Here is a 21,561-nt window from a genome sequence, read left to right on the forward strand (position 1 = left end):
TCACGCTCCAGGAGCCGCCACACAAAAGACAAGATCTGCGTTCGCATAACACCCTCTGCGTCCTTGAAACTTCCCAAAGCGCTTTCGGGGTGTGATCGCATGGGAGACACAGCGGCCAATTTGCACGCAGCGAGCACCGGTAACGGAATTTAATGCTTCGGGAAGTTTCACGGCCACTATGGAAAGGCAGGTCTCGGAGGCTATGCGCTTTTGGAGGCTGTAGAGCAGCCAGGCCCTACATCCTCCTTTGCAGCAGAGATCTCTAAGCATGTAGATTTTAAAAGCCCTTATTTCATGGGATGTGGGTGTTGCTGGTAAGACAAGCATTTCTTGCCCATCCCTAATTGCCCTTGAGGCAGGAGGCTTGCTAGGGCCATTTCTGAGGGCAGTTAAGTAGCTGTGGGTCTGGAGTTAGACATAGGCCAGACCAGGTAAGGACGGCAGATTTGCTTCCCTAAATGACATAAGTGAACCAGATGGTCTGTTACAACACTCAAGGATGAAATATCTCCGCAGAGGCCAGTCTCCCATCACCAAGTTACCCTTTGTTTACACATGCATTGTTCATGACACTGACCCAGCTAGCTCAGAACTGGCTCCAAGAGTGAACAGAACGTCTGGCACTCCTGTTTATATCTGTCAGCCAGGGCTCCCTGATTGGACCAGATTAACAGCCCTAATCAGGGAACTCATATTCTATGAGATCCACATGGCTGACCTCATTCTAACCATAACAGAATGCCAGTTTCTTGCTCACGATTAGTGAGACAGAGGACTGTAGCCACTCTCTGTTGACTGTTACTCCTACAGTCAGCAAACCATAACAGATGGTAAAATTTGAAATCATTATAAATCTGGAATAAACATACCAGTCTAATGGCGATCATGTGACCACTATCAATTACAGTCACACAGTCATAGAGATGTACAGCATGGAAACAGATCCTTTGGTCCAAATTGTCCATGCCAACCAGATATCCTAAAAAATCTAGCCCCATTTGCCAGCATTTGGCCCATATCCTTCTAAAACCTTCCTATTCATTTACCCATCTAGATGCCTTTCAAATGTTGTAATTGTCCCAGCCTCCACCACTTCCTCTGACAGCTCATTCCATACACACACCACCGTCTGTGTGAAAAAGGTGCCTCTTAGGTCCCTTCTAAATCTTTCCCTTCTCACCTTAAACCTATGCCTTCTAGTTTTGGACACCCCCATTCTGGGGTAAAGACTTTGACCATTCACCCTATCCATGCCCCTCATGATTTTATAAACTTCTATAAGATCACCCCTCAGTCTCCGACTCCAGTGGGAAATAGCCCCAGCCTATTCAGACTCTCCCTATAGTTCAAACCCTCCAACCCTGGCAACATCTTTATAAAGCTTTTCTGAACCCTCTAAAGTTTCACACCATCCTTCCTACAGCAGGAAGACCAGGATGAATGCTGTATTCAAAAGTGGCCTAACCAATGTCCTGTATAGCCGCAACATGACCTCCCAACTCCCACACTCAATGCACTGACCAATAAAGGCACGTATATCAAACACCTTCTTTACTAGCCTGTCTGATTTTCATTAAAAACCCACCTGATTCACTAATGTCTTTCGGGAAGGAAATCTTCCATCCTTACACAGTCAGGCCTGCATATGACTCCAGACCCACATCGATGTGGCTGACTCTTACTTTCCCTCTGCGCAGTTACGGATGGGCAATAACTGCTGGCCTAACCAGCAACATCCATATCATACGAACGAACAATTTGTAAAAAAGTCATTGGTTCTACAAATCATACACATTGTACCACAGACAGGTCAAAACCAGAGATGGCTACTCAGCTCCTCAAGCCTGCTCTACCCTTCAACTAGAATGCAGCTATCTGTGCGTGCACTTCATTTTTCCTCCTTCCCTCCGTAACATTATCCAGCAAAGTTCTATGGATCCTGATCTCAGAAATTTCAGTTCAGCCCTGTCATTCACAACCTGTCTCCACATTCCCACATCACCCTTTGAATGAAGACATGATCCTTGATGTCACCATTAAATAAGCAGCTCTACTTAATAAAAGCAGAAAACACTGGAAATAGGTCAGGCAGCGTCTGTAGAGAGAGTCAGTGATTTTTGTTTTGGTCAAGCAATTAGTCAGGACACAGGTATTTTATTTCAGACTTATTAATTAAATTTCCCAACTACCATAATGGGACTTGAACTCACTTCTCCAGGGCCTCACAGTCAGGCAACTGAATTACTAACCTAGTAAGATTAGCACTAAGTTACTGTTCCCGCTGATTTATTGCTAGTTGCCATCTAAGTTCACATAGAGAACGGCCACTTCAGCCGATATAAGGAGGTTACACTACCAAGAGGACAATACCACACTGCAATTCATCGCGTTTAGAGTGCCAGCACCTAAATTGACAGATACAAGTGGCCACTGGGGACGCTGAATCGATCCGCAGTCACAGGATTCATGTCCACGAGCTCAGCTTGCAAAGTTTCACAGCAATTGTGAGATTACACAGGGAGGAAGAAAAATCACAGCAACCGTCAGCTTCTCAATCATATCACAAGCTCCTGCTCGTTTCCAAAATTCTTGGCTCCTGGGAGAGAGGCAGACAGCAGCTGTAGTGGGCAGCATGGAGGTTTTGCTCAGATAAGTGAAGCTATCACGGAGCTAGGGGTGTTTGACAAATCCTTGCGTTCCCAATTATAGTCGACCTCTTCCACCCACCACTGACCCACCCAACTCTTCCCCCTCCCTGCATATGCATTTCACCCTGCTCCCCTCCACCTGTGATAGCCATGAGCTGTCCCGCCCAGCCATAGCATCTATGGGTCAGCAAGCCTTTTTGAAGAGGTTGGGGGAAGGGAGCTGTTTCAGTGCCAACAGTGGAGAGCCTAGGCAATATCATGCTGATATCTCCATTACATTGTGGCACTAATTACTCGAGATTCATATTCAAGGCATCAAGCAAATGCGCCTCACATTCTTCACCATCCTTTTATGCAATTTGACAGATCTTGAATCTCTATAAAAAATGTTTGCAGAGATAGGCACATCTGTCATCCAATTTCTGGTTGTTATCCTCCAGTAATGCCTGTTCAAATCGCAATCAAGAAGAATGATTCTCAAAGCTCTCCTTTGAATCAATTCCATTTCTATGCTGACAACTCTGTTGATGAACTATATAACTCTCCAACAGAATTAACTCCAGACAAGATGGTTATCCTATGGAATGCATAGGGTACCACTTTTAGATCTCCTAAATTAATCACCAAATCATGACATGTCTGACAGCACAGACTGAGGTCATTTGGCCCATCAATTCTGTGGCAGCTCTCCAAATGAACATGATTTCTTCATGTCCTACATCTCTAATCCTTCACTTTTGAATTGTCGCTGTCACTTTTGAAACACTGACGATTTTAAGAAGGCTGTTATGTGCTTATCTGGTTAAGGTTTGCCGAGCTGGTTAATGGGTGGCATCTTTCTACTTTTATCTTACTGCTAATAGTTGTTGAAATATATCCAGTACATGCTAACTGAAGCCAGCTACAGAGTACAGTCCTCAACTTCTGCCTTGATATTTTGCAAGTATGCTAAGGGGAGAGGATAACCAGGGAAAGTGTTCCATTAGGGTTGTAGGGGGTAGTCTGTGGGAGCAGCCGGGGGATGTTGGTATAGTCTTAATTGAGTACTTCACATTGGTCTTCACTAGAGGGAAGAAGAATGTAGGTACAGAATGCAGTGACTGGAATGAGGTCAGCCAGGTGAACCTAATAGAGTATGAGTTCCATGGTTAGGATTTAATCTGGTCCAATCAGGGAGCCCTGGCTGACAGATATAAACAGGGGTGTCAAGGGTTCCATTCACTCTGACAGCTGGCTCTGAGGGAGCTGGGTCAGTGTCAAGTACTCTCCAGGTGTAAATAAAGGGTGATTTGGTGACAGGGTACCAACCTCTGTGGAGTTATTTCACCGAATTTAGGGAAAGGGACTGTAAGGTTCTTGAGCAGATTGATACAGGGAATGAGAAGGCATTGGAGGTTTTGGCACACTTAATACAGGACAAATATAACATTCAAGGCTGTGGGCCAAGTACTGAAAAGCAGGACTAGTGCAGACTCGATGGGCTGAGGGGCCTATTCTGTCATGTATGGCTCTGTGATTAACATTATCCTCATTGCATCCAATGCAACACCACAGCTGGAGTATTGTATTCAGTCTTTGCAATACAGCTTAAGGCCACCACTTTAGACTTTTAAAGAGTGCAGTGAAGATTTACCAGAATGATACCTGACTCCTAAGGTTAAATTACAATGAGGGATTACTAGAACTAGGATGCATTCCCTGGAATTTAGGTTAAGAAGACAATTTTGTTTGAAGTATTAAAAGGAACAGATATGGGAGGTAAAACCTACTAGTGTCTAAGACTGGGGAATATTGTCTGAAACTTAGAGTTAGACTGTTCAGGGTTGAAGAGGGGAACACTGTTCATACAAAGGTGGAGGGCTGTAAATCTTTGGAATTGTCTGCCTAACTGCATTCTGGATGGTCCAACATTGAGTTTGTGCAAGATTGGCACCTATAGAATATAGATGGCATCTATAGAATAGAACCCCTGGCACTCCTGATCGGCATCTACAGAACTTTGACCTTTCGTAAGACAAAGGGATATGAAGAGCAGGCAAGAAGTGGGATTGAGGCCAAGGATCAACAATGATTGTATCAATGAAGCAAACTTAAGGGTCTGAGTGGTCTACTTCTGTTCTTATCGCTTATGCTTGAATGTTCCTGAATCCACCAGGTCTCATTATCCCCTAAAGCCACTGAGCTCATCACTTGTAACTCACAGAAACATAAAAAAATAAGAGCAGGAGTAGGCTATTCGATCCCTCGAGCCTGCTCCACCATTCAATATGATCATGGCTGAACATTGTGCTGAATACCCTGATCCTGTCCTTCCCTGATATCCCATTGATCCCTTCAGCCACAAAAACTATATCTACCTCCTTCCTCAAAACATAATGTTTTGGCCTCAACCATTTTCTGTGGTAGTAAATTCCACAGGCTCACAACTCTCTGGGTGAAGAAATTTCTCCCCCTCTCAATCCTAAAAGGTATAGCCCTTATCTTTAAACTATATGGACTCCCCCACCATCAGGAACATCCTTCCTGCATCTGACCGGTCTAGTCCTGTTTGAATTTTATGGGTTTCTATGAGATCCTCCTCTTCTTCTAAACTCCAGTGAATAGAATCCTAACTGACTCAATCTCTCCTCATACGTCAGCCCTGCCACCCCAGGAATCAATTAGTTAAATCTTCACTGAACTCCCTCTATAGCAAGAACATCCATCCTCAGATAAAGGGGCCAAATCTACACACAATATTCCAGGTGTAGGCCTCACCAATTCCCTGTATAATTGCAGCAAGGCATCCTTGTTCCTGGACTCAAACCCTCTCGCTATAAAGACCAATGTACCATTTGCCTTCCTTACCCCCTGCTGCACCTGCATGCTTACCTTCAGCGAGTGGTGCACAAGGACACCCAGGTCCTGCTGCACACTCCCCTGTCTCAACTTACAGCCATTCAAACAATAACATGCCTTCCTATTTTTGCTATTGAGGTGGATAACCTCACATTTATCTACATTATACTGCATCTGCCATGCATTTGCCCGCTCACTAAGCCTGTCCAAATCACACTGCACTGCATTCTCCTCACTGTTCACCCTTCCACCCAGTTTGTGTCATCTGCAAATGTTGAGAAATTACATTTCGTTCCCTCATCTAAATCATTAACATATATCATGAATAGCTGGAGCCCCAGGACCAATCCCTGTGGTACCCCACTATTCACTGCCTGTCATTCAGAAAAAGACTCAATTATTCTTAGATAACACAGAGTGGAGCTGGAGGAATACAGCAGGCCAGGAGCAGGAAAGTTGATATTTCGGGTCGGAACCCTTCTTCAGTCCCGACCCAAAGCGTCAGCTTTCTTGTTCCTCTGATGCTGCCTGGCCTGCTATGTTCCTCCAGCTCCACACTGTGTTATCTCTGACTCCAGCATCGGCAGTTCTAACTATCTCTGACTCATTTATTCTTACTCTTTGTTTCCTACCTGCTAATCAACATTTTTGTCCATCTCAATACACTGCCCCCTGTCCCAAGCACTTTAATTTTACACATTAATCTCGATGTGGAAATTGGTTGAAAGCCTTCTAGAAGTCCAAATAAATCACACACACTGTCTCCCCCAATCAACTCTTAGTTACATCCTCAAAGAATTCCAGTCAATTTGTCAAGCAGAATTTTCCTTTTGTAAATCCATGCTGATGGCACCTCTGTTTTCTAAATGCTTGGCTATAAGATCCTTGATAATGGATTCTAGTATCTTTCTGGCACAATGGGTGGCATGGTGGCTCAGTGGTTACCTCTACTGGCTCACAGTGCTAAGGACCTGGGTTTGACTCCAGCCTTGGGCAGCTGTCTGTGGGGGTTTCTTCCCACAGTACAAAGAGGTGCAGGTTAGCTGAATTAGCCATGGGAAATGCAGGGTTATATGGATAAGGTAGGGGGTGCATCTGGGTGGGATGCTCTTCGGAGGGTTGGTGTGGACTCTACGGGCAATATGGCCTGCTTCTACACTGTAGAGATTCTATGACTCCCCAGTACCAATGTCAGCCTCGTTGGTCTATAATTCCCCATTTTCTCTCTACCTAAAATTAAAAAAATGATGTAATCTAGACTCAAAACATTAGCTTGCTTTCTCTCCATGAATGCTGCCTGACCCACTGTGATCTTCAGCATTTTTTGTTTTCGGTAAAGATTCCAGCATCTGCAGTAATTTGTTCCGACATTGTGTTTTTCTCTACTTCCTTTTTTAGATAGTGGGTTACATTCTCCAATCTGTAGGAACTGTTCCAGAGTCTAAACAATCTTGGAAGATGACCACCAATGTATCCACTACTTCTAGGGCCACTTCCTGAAGTTCTCAGGGATGTGGATTATCAGGCCCTGGGAATTTATCGGCCTTCAATCCCATCAATTTCTCCAACACAATTTCTCTACAAATACAGACTTGCCTTAGCTCCTCTCTCTCTCCAAACCCAGTGTTCCCCATCATTTCTGGTCTGTTATATGTGTCTTCCTTTATGAAGACAGAAACACAGTATAATTAGTTCGTCAGCCATTTCTTGTTCCCCAATATAAATTCACCCATTTCTACATGTCAGGGACCTACATTAGTTTTCATCAATCTTTTTCTTTTTACATACCTATAGAAACTTTCACAGTCAGTTCTTATGTTGCCTGCAAGCTTACTTTCATACTCTACTTTGCACTGAATGGCTTGCAATTTCAATGAACAGTTAAGAGTCAATCACATTGCCATGGGTCTGGAGTCACATGTAGGCCGGACTGGGTGAGGACGGCAAATTTTCTTCCCTAAAGGTCATTAGTGAACCAGATGGGCTTTAATCAACAGTGGTTACCTGGTGACCGTTAATCTGACCCCTTAATTCCAATTTTTTAACTGAATTCAAATGTCACCATTCTCCACGCCCCTAGAACGGTCAACAAATGAAAACTGCAGATGTTGGAAATCTGATACAAAAACAGAGAGTGTTGGAGAAAGTCAGCAGGTCTGGCAGCACCTGTGGAGAGAAAGAAGACGTACAGTTTCAGGTCCATTGACCCTTCTTCAGAACCTGTTGAGGTTCTCCAGTAGTTTCCGTTTTTGTTTTCCAGCGCATTTGTCTGGAGCACTGGAATACTAGTAGGCCACGATCTCTCCTTGTTACCACTGCATTTAGGAAATTTGGGAGTCCTGGGTCACCTTTCCTGCCAGCGCCAACAAAAAGACGAAGATTAATTCTTTATTTGTTTTGTTTCTGTGTGCAGGACCTCAGAGTTATTCAGTCAGAGAGTCATACAGCATGGAAACAGACAGTCCACACCTACCATGTTCCCAAACTAAACTAGTCCCACCTGCCTGCATTTGGCCCATATCCCTCCAAACCTTTCCTATTCAGGAACTTTGCAAATACCTTTTAAATGTTGTAACTGTACCTGCATCCGTCATTTTCTTTGGAGGTTCATTCCATACACAAAGCACTCTCTGTGTAAAAATGTTGACCCCCCCCATGTCCTTTTTCAAACTTTCTCCTATCACCTTAAAAAAATGCCCCCTAGTTTTGAATACCCTCACCCTAGGAAAAAGACCCGTGTCTTTCACCTTATCTTTGCTCCTTATGATTTTGTAAACGTCAATAAGGTCACCCCTCAACCTCCTACACTCCAGTGAAAAGAGTCCCAGTCTATCCAGTCAATTTTTATATCTCAAACCCTCCATTCCCAGCAACATCTTACAATGCACAAAATTCATTTATAGGTTCTCCCCAGTATTCTGAACGTTAATCCCTCAATCAACATCACTAAAACCGATTATGTAGTTATGATGATGTTGCTCTTTATAGAATATTGCAAATTGGCTGCAGTGTTTCCAACGCTACAGAATGAAGTTCACTTCCAAACATACTTCACTAATTGGCTGTGAAGCACTTTATGATATCCTGATGTCATGAAAGGCATTAGGGAAAATACTTTTAACTCATTATTTGACATGTGGTCCCATAAGTTCTACCATCTAGAAGGACAAGGGCAGCAGATATATGGGAACACCACCGTCTGCAAGTTCCCCTCCAAGCCAGTCACCATCCTGACTTGGGAAAATATCACTGTTCCTTCAGTGTTGCTGGGTCAAAATCATGGAATTTCCTCCCTAAGGGCATTGTGGGTCTACCCACAGCACTGCAGTGGCTCAAAAAGACAGCTCACCATCACCTTCAAGGGGCAACTAGGGACGGGCAATAAATGCCCAGCCAGCGATGCCCTGCCTTATGAATACTTTTAAAATGTGTACTCCAGTTTCAAAAACACAAGTTTACTTATAGGAGGGGCACTAAAAAAAACAAAAGGAAGAAACTTGCATTTCAACAGCACCTTTCACAGTCTTAGGATATCCCAAAGTTCTTTACAGCCAACAGTGTATTTCTGAAATGTGGCCATGACAGACGTGTGAACAATTTCATTAGGGGAGATGGTGACATTGTGATAATGTCACTGCCCAGTAATCCTGAAGCCCAGGCTAATGGTCTGCAGTTACGGGTTCCAGTCACACTTTGGTGGATGGTAGAGTTTAAATTTAATTAATGAATCTGGAATTGAATCTCTTCTTAGTAATAGTGACCATTAAACTATCACAACAAGTTTCCACCAGGAAGGACAGTTGGCTTTGCTGATGAAGCACAGATTCCATGACAGAATAAAACATGGATCACACTATCCTCTTTGAGCAGAAGGTTCCTACAAACATCTTTGTGTGGAGATTTATTTCAACCCTATTCCTGGAATTAGCTTTCCACAGATAAACAATCTCTCTAACCTGTACTTCCTCATGGAAACAGGCCTCCTCAAGAAATATACTTGGTCTCTTGGGAAAAAATCTCTCAGGTGACTATTTTTATTCACTCATGGGATGTGGGTGTTACTGGCTGGGCCCAGCATTTACTGTTTGCTGTTAGGGTGGGAATTCCAGTGACAGTGAAGGAACGGTGATAAATTTCCAAGTCAGGATGGTGAATGGACTTGAAAGTGGTGGTGTTCCCATGTATCTGCTGCCCTAGTCCTCCAAGATGGAAGTGGTTGTGGGTTTGGAAGGTGGTATCTAAGGAGCTTTGGTGAATTTCTGAGATTCCAATTAAGTAAGGGTTTGAATGCGGCCCTATCCAACAAACACACTGATTACTTTCACTTGGATAATTCCTTTTATTTTAGGATTTAGGCATCACTGGCTTGGCCAGTATTTATTGGTTATCCCTAATTGCACACAGTACAGTTAAGAAAGAACCAGCCACATTGCTGTGGGTCTGGACTCACATGTAGGCCACACCAGGTAAGGATGGCAGCTTCCTTCCCTAAAGAACATTAATGAACCAGATGGGTTTTTCCCGACAATCGACAATGGATTCATGGTCATTATTAGACTCTTCATTCCAGATTTTTAATTGAATTCAATTTCTACCGTCTGCCACAGCGGAATTTGAATCTAAGCCCCCTGATCATTTCCTGGGTTTCTGGATTAATAGTCTACTGAAAATACACTAGGCCATCACCTCCCTCTAATTTATGATAACCCATCTTATTCTTACTAATTTCCAGTGCATTAGCAACGCAAAACGAAGGATCGCTTTGTATTTTCATTAATACTAATTACAAGGGCAATATCAATTTGCATTATGATGAATCCGTACACAGTTACAATAACTGTGTGAATTAGGATTTTAATTACCATATTATCAGTGTTTATTGAGGTTGCAAAATCTAGTGGGAGTAGTCTTTGTTCAAATATCTCCTCTTTGTCTTTTCAATATTAAATTAAAAATAAAGGATGTCAAGTCTTTGAGTTTTATCATGCAATGTTTGTATTTGTCAAAATAAGTTGTCCTTTGTATTTTAGCAATTCAGCTACTCTCCTCGAATTCAAAATCAAACTCACCACCCATTAGTAGAGTCATTCTGGGTTCTTTAGCTTCCTACCAAAGCCTCCCATCCCTGTTCACCCCCCAAACATCTGACACCAATGGACGCATGAATATTTGATGTTCACCCGACAAAAATCTATTGATTTCCCATTTAGAAACTGTCAATGGGCTCCATTGCCTTCACAACCTCAACAAACTTCTGAGGAAAAGAGTTCCAGATTTCCCCCTGCACCCCTTATTTGCAAAAATAAGGGCTTTCTTACCTGCTTGGTCTGCTGTGTTCATTCAGCTCTACACCTTGTCCTATTCCTAATTCCTTCACCTCTGCCACATCTGCTCCCAGGATGAGGCATTCCACTCCCGTACATCTCAGATGTCCTCGTTTTTCAAGGACCGCAACTTCCCTCCCTCAGTGGTCGAGAACGCCCTCAACCGTGTCTTCCGCATTTCCCGCAACTCATCCCTCACACCCCCTCCCCGCAATAACAACCAAAACAGAATCCCCCATGTCCTCACGTACCACCCCACCAACCTCCGGATCCAACGCATCATCCTCCGACACTTCCGCCATCTGCAATCTGACGCCACCACCAAAGACATTTTTCCCTCCCCACCCTTATCTGCTTTCCAGAGGGACCACTCTCTCCGTGACTCCATTGTCCACTCCACACTCCCCTCCAGCCCCACCACACCCGGCACTTTTCCCTGCAACCGCAAGAAGTGCTACACCTGCCCCTACACCTCCTCCCTCACCCCTATCCCAGGCCCCAAGAAGACTTTCCACATCAAGCAGATGTTCACCTGCACATCTGCTAATGTGGTATACTGCATCCGCTGTTCCCGTTGTGGCCTCCTCTACATCGGGGAAACCAAGCGGAGGCTTGGGGACCGCTTTGCAGAACACCTATGCTCGGTTTGCACTAAACAACTGCACCTCCCAGTCGCGAACCATTTCAACTCCCCCTCCCATTCCTCAGACGACATGTCCATCCTGGGCCTCCTGCAGTGCCACAACGATGCCACCCGAAGATTGCAGGAACAGCAACTCATATTCCGCTTGGGAACGCTGCAGCCCAATGGTATCAAGGTGGGCTTCACAAGCTTCAAAATCTCCCCTCCCGCTACCGCATCCCAAAACCAGCCCAGCTCATCCCCGCCTCCCTAACCTGTCCTTCCTCCCACCTATCCCCTCCTCCCACCTCAAGTCCCACCCCCATCTCCTACCTACTAGCCTCACCCTGCCTCCTTGACCTGTCCGTCCTCCCTGGACCAACCTATCTCCTCCCTAACTCCCCACCTATACTCACCTTTACTGGCTCCATCCCCGCCTCTTTGACCTGTCTGTCTCCTCTCCACCTATCTTCTCCTCTATCCATCTTCTATCCGCCTCCCCCTCTCTCCCTATTTATTTCAGAACCCCCTTCCCCTCTCCCATTTCTGAAGAAGGGTCTAGGCCCGAAAAGTCAGCCTTCCTGCTCCTCTGATGCTGCTTGGCCTGCTGTGTTCATCCAGCTCTACACCTTGTTATCCCAGCTTTCTTACCTTCTGCTCCAAAATGAAGGGGCAGATTGAAAGAGACACAAGGACATTACTCTGTACGTAAGGTGAGGTTACCTGGTCACAAAAGTGTTGCTGGTTGCAACATTTATCAAAGCTGTTAGGGTGGCTCATTGGTTAGCACTGCTGTCTCCCAGCCCTAGGGAAATGGGGTCAATTCCAGCCTCAGGTGACTGTCTGTGTGGAGTTTGTATGTCCTTCCCATGTCTGTGTGTGTTTCCTCCCACAAATGTGCAGGTTAGGTGGATTAGTCATGCTACATTGTGTGGGATGGTGTGCGGTGCTTTTTGGAGGGTTAGTATGGGCTGAATGGCTAACTTCCACAGTGCAAGGATTCTATCATTATATCTTGAAGTGGGAAGGGCCTGGTAACTGTTTATTACTTACACTATTTATTTACTCGATAGATTGCATAATGATGGGGAACAAACGCAATTTAAAAATTGAGAAAATATTACAAAATTTACTGCCGTTAAGACTGATCTTGTCGCGTATGGGGCTGTAGGAATCCCAACGTGTTTACTGACAAGTGAAGCTTTTGCTTGCTCAGTCGAGAATCCATTGCAGACTTTTCAACTAATACATGGACTGCAGGGGTATAAGAAGGCAGTTCACCACCACCTTCTCAAGGGCAACTGGGAATGGGTAATAAATGCTGGCTCAGCCAGTGACACTCATGTCCCATGAGTGAATAAAAAAGAATTGTGAAAGAATTCTTTGATGCAGCTACAGATTCCAGTATGTCATCTACATGCCCATAACATGCAAGGCATAGGAGGTTAGAGGTCATCAATTAAAGATGTGCTTCCCATGGTAACCAATAGAAATGTCAGCAAGGGCTGGGCTTAGTGAGAATTCCATGGCAATGTCACCTGTTTGATCATCTATATTGTCATTGAGAGTGAACTCAACTGCAGGAGTACTAAATTTCTCAGATTAGCTTCAGCCTTTCCACAGTTTAGCCTCATGGGTAAGCCAAACGTCAACTTCCCTGCTCCTCTGACGCTGCCTGGCCTGCTGTGTTCGTCCAGCTCCACACTGTGTTCCTCCAGCTCCACACTGTGTTGACTCTGACTCCAGCATCTGCAGTTCTTGCTATCTCTGAGCTTCACCCAGCACCTACCAGAAATGTAGGCATTTACTGCCCGTAAATGCCCATGCTGCTTATTAAAAAAAAATACAGTAAGGTGATGAGGGGCTTTTGTGGTACATCGGTAATATCCCTATCCTCTGGGCCAGTAGTCCTGGGTTCAAGTCCTACCTGTTCGAGAGGTGTGTAATAACATCTCTGAAAAGGTTGAAAGAGAAGTATCTACAATAAGGTGACGACAGTGTTGGGAAACAAGTTTCAGGAACTGATAGTGATCAACAGTGGCTGGATTTACCGATAGAAAGTTCACACAACAAACTAAAATGGGACAGGACTAATAAGCAGATTCTAATACATCCTGTTTCGTTCAGAACCCTACAATAGGATTGTAGGATTATACCATATACTTTTCCGGACAGAGAACTTATTACAATCCCAGGTGCGTGGGGGGGGGAGGGTGCATGAAGGATTGTTTTAGTTTTTCTTTCGATGGCCTAGTGGTATTATTCCTGGACTTTTAATCCAGAGACCCAGGCTATGTCCTGGGGACCCAGGTTCAAATCCTGCCATGGCAGATGGTGGAATCTGAATTCAATTCTTTAAGAAAATTCTGAAATTAAGAATCCAATGACTCCATTGTCAATTGTTGTAAAAACCCATCTGGTTCACTAATGTGCTTTAGGGAAGGAAACTGCCATCCTTACCTGGTCTGGGCCTACATGTGACTCCAGACCCACAGCAATGTGGTTGACTCTTAACAGCCCTCTGGGCAATTAGGGATAGGCAATAAATGCTGGCCTAGCCAGCGATGCCCTAATTCTGTAAATGTATTAAAAAAGGTTGCCAGGTTATTCTAAAATCCCAATGGATTCAAGATGATTTCAAGGACAGAATGTAGCCAGGTTGACCTGTTTCTGATCTACAAGGAAGCAGTTCCCTTGGTGTGGTTGAGCCTTAACATCCTCTAAGATAGCTTTGAATCAGTGGTTAGCCCTGCTGCCTCACAGTGCCAGGGACCCGGGTTCAATCCCTCCCTCGGGCGACTGTCTGTGTGGAGTTTGCATATTCTCCCCGTGTCTGCGTGGGTTTCCTCCAGGTGCTCCGGTTTCCTCCGCAGTCCAAAGATGTGCAAGTTAGGGTGGATTGGCCATGCTAAATTGTTCCATAGTGTCCAGGGATGTGCAGGCTAGGTGGATTAGCCATGGGCAATGCCGGGTTACAGAGATAGGGTAGGGATGTGTCTGGCAGGATGCACTTTGGAGGGTCAGCGTGGACTTGATGGGCCAAATGGCTTGATTCCACACTGTAGGGATTCTATGAATATACTTCAGTTATACAATCAATTTTCAGGCAACTGGCAATAATTATCATTGGGTGGGGAGGGGGACAAAGAAACAAACATTACCTACACCTCCACTTCAAACAGAGGAAAAGGAGACATGGTAAAGCTCACGTCAACCATTACAACCACACAGAATGCTGGAGAAACTCAGCAGGACTGGCAATATCTGTGGAGATAGAAACAGAGTTAACAATTTGAGTGTGGTATGACTTCTTCAGAACTGAAGAAGTATTAATCAAGCAGTCAGATAATTAATTAATGTTAATCATTGCTGATCATATCATTGAGTTTTGAAAGCTTTTTTTGAAGAAAGCTAGTGTGGGATTGCCATGCCTATAGGACATTAGTTTTAGAGTTTTTACAACAATGAACAATGGTCACATGATTGCTGTTAGATTACCTTTTTAATTCCAGATTTTTCTTCTTAAAACATTGAACTTAAAACTCCCCCATCTGGCACAGCAGGATTCAAACCAAACCACACCACAACAGCATTAAACTAGGGTACAGGATTGCTAGGCCAGTGGCAGTACCACTACACCAGCATCTCCACCTGAAGGACTCACCTAAGATCCTGGAGTGATAGCAACTGGAGTCATCAAAGATGTTGCAACAGACTTCAAAAGCATTTTATTTTGCCTGCTCCTCTTACTAGTGAAACAAAATATTTTGGAAGAATACTTGCGTTCATTTCAAAATAATTTGTAAGGTCATTGCTGCTGCAAAATTGATGCGAGGGTTTTTATTGTGACCGAGGTTATGCCTAAATGATTGTTGAAATCAGGGCAATTATCAAAACGACCTGTGACAATAATCAGCTAATAGCATATTTACACAGCACAGCAGTGCCATTGGCTGGTGAGTCTGGATTGAAGGTGCCCAATCATCCCAGGATAAGGGGCAGGCCAGTTAGGACTGGGATGAGGAGGAATTTCCTCACTCAGAGTTTAGGGAATCTTCTCTACCCCAGCTGGCTGTGGATGCTTAATCTTTGAGCACAGAAATCAACAGGTTTATGGAAACCAACGACGTTAAGGGTGATGGAGAAAGTGCAGGAAAATGGTATTGAAATGATTGGCAAGATCCGAAACAAGTTCGATGAACTGAATGGCCTACTCGTGCTCCTTGAGTAATTGGATATTCTGTATTCTTGTCTCATTCACACAGTCCTTTATGTTTAGAACAAACTACCAGAAGGGGCTTGATGGGGTAAGCGCTGAGAGGATGTTTCCCCTCATGGGAGAGTCTAGGACCGGAGGGCACGGTCTCAGAATAAAGGGGGACCAATTTAAGATTGAGATGGGGAAGAATTTCTTCTCTCAGAGGGTTGTGAATCTTTGGAACTCCTAGCCACAGAGAGATCTGTGGTGATCGAGTTCTTGTGTATATTTAAGGCTGAGAGAGATAAATTCTTGATCCATAGGGGAATCAAAGGAAAAAGCAGGAAAGTGGACGTGTGGAATGTCAGATCAGCCACGATCCTTTTGAATGGCGGAGCAGGCTTGAGGGGCCGAATGGCCTATTCCTGCCCTATTTCTTATGGCTTTCTTATGGCCACTTAGAACTGGAATCATAATGAATCATTGTACCCCAAATGTGTACATTACAGGCTCTCAGTGATCTTCCAAATCTAGCCTTCTGTGAGACAAATCTAATTGTTCTACCTATTTACTATAACTATGCAGAAGCAGGTTATTCTGCAGCTTACTAAGCCCTACACTCTGGAATTTCCCTCCTGCAGTGCTCTTCCTCTCTAATGTTCTCTCCTTAAAACCTACGCTTTGGCCAAATTATCACTCACCTCTCTTAATACTTCCTGAAATGAAATTTTGTTTGATAATGATCCACAAAACACTTTACTGCATTAAAGGTGCTATATAAGTGCAAGTTACTATTGGAATGGGGTATACAGCGGGGCGAAGGAGGAACATGTGCCACTTCCATCTGGGAGAGGACACAAACAGGAATGGAATGTATTATTCCATTATGTGTTATATAATATTATGTATTATTTACCTTCCGATCCACACATGCGACTGAGCGGCCAGCAAAACGGTTAGCAACCCCTCTGTGCACGTTGATCTCATCACTCAGGATGTCTTCCCACCTTCCATTCCGAAACTTGAAGAGTTTATCAGTGTAGGTGCTTATGCCTAGAAGAGAAGTCGTGAAGGGAAAATTGAACAACGCGAGTTGAAACTTTCACTCTTCTTTCATAATCAATTTAATGTCAAGGACAGATACAGCACAGGGTTAGATTCAGAGTAAAGCTTCTTCTACACTGTCTCCATCAAACACTCCCAGGCCAAGTACAGCATGGGGTCAAACACAGGATAAAGCCTCTACACTGTCCCCATCAAATACTCCCAGGACAGTAACAGCACAGGGGTTAGATACAGAGTAAAGCTCTCTCTATACTGTCCCCATCAAACACTCCCAAGACAAGAACAGCACGAGTCCAATATTTCTCCCTGATTCCCCTCTGTGATTGAAACTAGACATGGGCATCAGTGTGGTGCTGATTGATACTGGGCAGTATTCATCTTTTGACCTCTACCTCAGCCAGAAATAAGTTATTGATGAAACAGTTCCGACTGTCTGTGCCAAGTCTTGTGATACTGTGACCAGGAAAGCACTCTCCCTGTGTGAGCCTATATAGTGTTGGACGATCAGAGCCAATCCCGATCCAGTTTCTAAACACAGTTCATACACAGGGGCTGTAGTGTATACTATCTACAGGGTGCACTGCAGCAACTCACCAAGGCTCCTTCAATAGAACCTTCTGAACCCGTGACCTCTATCATCAAGAAGGACATCAAGTCACACTCCATTCTGTCTGGAAATACATCACCATTCCTCCATTGGTCCTTGGTCCACATTCAGGAACTGACAACCTGAGTGCAACCTGGGAGTAGCCAAACTACACAGACTCTAGCAGAGGTAACTAGAGGTGGACATTAATTTGCCAGCATCTCGGGTTGTCAACTCTGGTTGGGTGTACTCCTGGAGATATCACCCCTCTCCACCTGCTATGCCCTCTGTCACATCGTTCGACCTGTGACATAGAGTCATAGAGTTGGACAGCACAGGAACAGGCCCTTCGGTCCAACTCGTCCATGCCGTCCAAATATCATAAATTAATCTAGTCCCATTTGCCAGCATTTGGCCCATATCCCTCTAAACCTTTCCCATTCATGTACCCATCCAGGTGCCTTTTAAATGTTGTTATTGTACCAGCCTCCACCACTTCCTCTGGCAGCTCATTCCACACACTCACCACTCTCTGCGTGAAAATGTTGACCCTCTCACCTTAAACCTGTGCCCCCTAGTTTTGGACTCCCCACCCTGGAGAAAAGACCTTGACTATTCACCCTAACCATGCCCCTCATGATTTCATAAACTTCTATAAGGTCATCCCTCAGCCTCTGACGCTCCAGGGAAAATAGCCCCTGCCTGCTCAGCCTCTCCCTATATCTCAAACCCTCCAACCCCAGCAACATCCTTGTAAATCTTTTCTGAACCCTTTCAAGTTTAACATATTTCCTAAGGCAGGAAGACCAGCACCAAATGACATATCTGACCTATATCCCCACTGCCAATTAGAACGCAAACTCCCCAATTATCTGATTGAATGATTTTGTTTTCCTTCCCCATCAATAATGTTTTTATTATTCATCATCAAGTTGTTTGAAGATTAATTCTTAAGTGAAGACAATAATTATTTGTGCTCTCTTATGATTTTTCCCTGGGAATTGATCAATGCAGTGTTCTGAAGATTAATCTTTAGTTCCTGGAGATTCCAGGGAAATCCTAGATGGTTGGGAACATGGCCAGTGATGCCCTATATCCTAAGAGTTAATTCGGAAATTCCTTCCCCAAAGCTCGATACAGATCGAAAACATAGTGCCCACTGATTACTTATCAGTTTCCGATAAAGAAATTTAGCCTAATTACGGATCAGAGCAGGGAGGGGAAGCTATTTCAGGCTTAGCCATATACCTTGCAGTCAAGATTTTGGGACACTGCTGTGTCATTGACTCATATGGCATAGATGAAGGCAATTTGGCCCAACAAGCCTGTGCTAGCTCTTTGAAAGACCTCTTCCATTCGACCCACCACCCTTTTCATACAGTGCAGTCCAGAATCTCAAGAACTCATAACACAATGGAGCAGTTGTAGGCCATTCAGTCCATCTGTTCCACCATTCAGTGAGATCATGACTGATCTGATCATCCTCAACTCCACTTTCCTGCTTTTTTCCCATAACTCCTGATACCAGAATTAATTAAAAAATCTGTCTATCTCAGCCTTGAATATAGAAGCATAGAAAACAAGAGCAGGAGACAGCCATTCAGCCCTTTGAGTTTGCTCTTGCCAGTCAATATGATCATGGCTGATCCTCCAATCCGAATGCTTGCTTTCTCTCCACACTCTTTGATCTCTTTAGCCCCAAGAACTATAACTCCTTCGTGAAAATGTAACAACACAGCTTCGACAGCCTTCCCTGGTAAATAATTCCACATATTGACTTTCTCAACATCATAGAATGCCTACAGTGTGGAAGCAGGCTATTTGGCCCATCGTATCCTCACCAATCCCCTGAAGAGCATCCCAACCTGACTCACCCTCTACCCTTTCCCTGTATTTCCCATGGCCAATCCACCTAGCCTGCACAGCTTTGGACTGTGGGAGGAAACCAGAGCACCCGGAGGAAACCCACTCAGACACGGGGAGAATGTGCAAACTCCACAGAGACAGTCACCCGAGGGTGGAATCGAACCCAGGCCCCTGAGGCGGCTAACCACCGAGGCACTATCTATCTTCAATGTGTGACCCTTTATTTTGAGATTATGCCTCTGGGTTTATACTCTCCCACAAAGGAAAATTTCTACATCCATCCTGTCAAGTCCCCTAAGGCTGTGTTAATCAAATTCTCACCTCCCTGCTGGTATTTTAACTAGTTATCATCAGTCGGGCTCCCTCTGGTTATTCACTGTTTTATCAGTGGAACCAATTCTAACCCAATTTACTTAATGAACATGAGCACCTCAGTCAGCTCTTAACCTTCTCTGCTCTAAGGGTACAACATCAGTGTTTTCAGTCTCTCCTCAGAACTGAAGCCCCTCATCCCTGGTACCATTCTAGCAAATTTCCTCAACACAGTCTCTAAGCCTAGAGATTCTGAGAATTGGGCATATTTTAACTGAGCAAATTGAGGCACTCAATCCATCAAGCCTGCTCTGCCATTCAACAGGAATATCTCCTATCCTCTACCTCAATGCCATCCTTCCACTCTTGCCCCTTGAACTTTTAGTGCTTAAGAATCTGTTTCTTTCTTAAATATATTAATTTCTAATTCATTCACAGGATCTGGGCATTGCTGGCTCGGCTGTAATTGTGCAGAGGGCATTGCTGTGGCTCTGGAGTCACATGTAGGCCAGACCAAATGAAAGGCCAGATTTCCTTCTCCAAAGAACATTTGAGAACCAGATGGATTTTTTCTGACAATCACTTCATGGTCATCATTAGCCTTTCAGATTTTTTAAAAATTGAACTCCACCTCTACCGTGACAGTATTTGAACCCACGTCCACAGAACATTACCTGGATCTCAAGATTAGCATTCTAGCAATAATACCATCAAGCCATCACCTCCCCAGTCTGTACTCAACAGAGTTTGCAATGATGAGAGGGAATCTCATTGAAACTTACCTACCACTGAGAGGCCTGGATAGAGTGAACATGGAGGAGATGTTTTCAATAGTGGGAGAGACTAGGACCGGAAGGCACACCCTCAGACTGAATGGGCAACCCTTTAAAACAGAGATGAGGAGGAATTTCTTCAGAGGGTGGTGAATCTGTGAAACTAATTACTGCAGGGGGCTGTGGAGACCAAGTCATTGGGTGTATTTAAGACAGAGATAGATAGATTTTTTATTAGTAAGGGGATATCAGTTACAGGGAGGAGGCAGGAGAATGGGATTGAGAAATACATCAGCCATGATTGAATAGTGGACAAGATGCGATGGGCTGAATGGCCTAATTCTACTCGTACATCTTATGGTCTTATCTCGGTCTCCCTTATAATCTCAGTAACAATGCCCACCATAGCATTGTAGCTTGTACCTGATTGCCATCATGCAGTAACCACCTTATGCCAATGTTTCCTGAGCTTGACTCCTCCCCCAAACAATGAGACATAAGGAATTGTTCAAGACAAGTTCCCCGTCTTGTCAGACCAGTAAGTGGTTTTCCTCTGCCACATCAAACCGAAAACGCTCTCTAGATCGCAACCAGGAACAGGATCGGTGGCAGCAAATCTACCCGATTGCTCATACCACACATGGGGCAGGGCTGACTACTCATCCAAACACAGCTACAAAGCTAGGGGCCAAAAGCTGGAAAGTGGGGTCAGGCTGGATGGCTACTTGCCAACTGACGTGGAAACGATGGGCCGAATGGCCACCTTCCCTGTAGTCAATTCCTTATGTCTCATTGTGTGAGGAAGGAGTCTGCTGGATCATTCCCTGGGTGCCAATCTCGGGAAATGTTGGCATTAGGTGGTCATCTGGGTAAGGTGAGTGCTTTGCTTTATCTGGTCCACGAGATAATCTGTGTATTTTACATCAGGGAAGAGACAGGAATGGGGAATGGGGGAAGATATGATAAATGTATTCCTTGATTACATTTAGCAATCCAGGTCCTAATTTACAGTGACAGAGAAGGAACAGCGATGTTGTTCTAAGTTAGGATGGTGTGTGAGTTGTAGGGAACTTAGAATCAGAGTCATAAAGTTGTACAGTACAGAAACAGACCCTTCGGTCCAACCCCTTCTTGCTGACCAGATATCTTAACTTAATTTAGTCCCATTTGCCAGCATTTAGCCATACCTCTCTAAATCCTTCCCATTCATGTACCCATCTAGATGGCTTTTAAATGTTGTAATTGTATCAGCCTCCACCACTTCCTCTGGCAGCTCATTCCATACACCCACCACCCTCTGTGTGAAAAATGTTGCCCCTTAGGTCCCTT

The 21,561-nt window shown here is 44.4% G+C and overlaps 1 protein-coding gene across 1 annotated transcript in view; it reads right to left on the bottom strand.

The window, feature by feature from the left end:
- Positions 1-21,561, bottom strand: part of crtac1b (cartilage acidic protein 1b) — a 277,573-nt gene that overhangs the window by 138,210 nt on the left and 117,802 nt on the right. The window contains exon 4 of the mRNA XM_048608690.1: positions 16,547-16,683. Coding sequence (XP_048464647.1) covers positions 16,547-16,683 — 137 coding nt within the window. The remainder of the gene's footprint in view (positions 1-16,546; positions 16,684-21,561) is intronic.

The sequence above is a fragment of the Rhincodon typus genome, chromosome 20 (assembly GCF_021869965.1).
Source record: "Rhincodon typus isolate 14 chromosome 20, sRhiTyp1.1, whole genome shotgun sequence".
Taxonomy (NCBI): Eukaryota; Metazoa; Chordata; class Chondrichthyes; order Orectolobiformes; family Rhincodontidae; genus Rhincodon; species Rhincodon typus.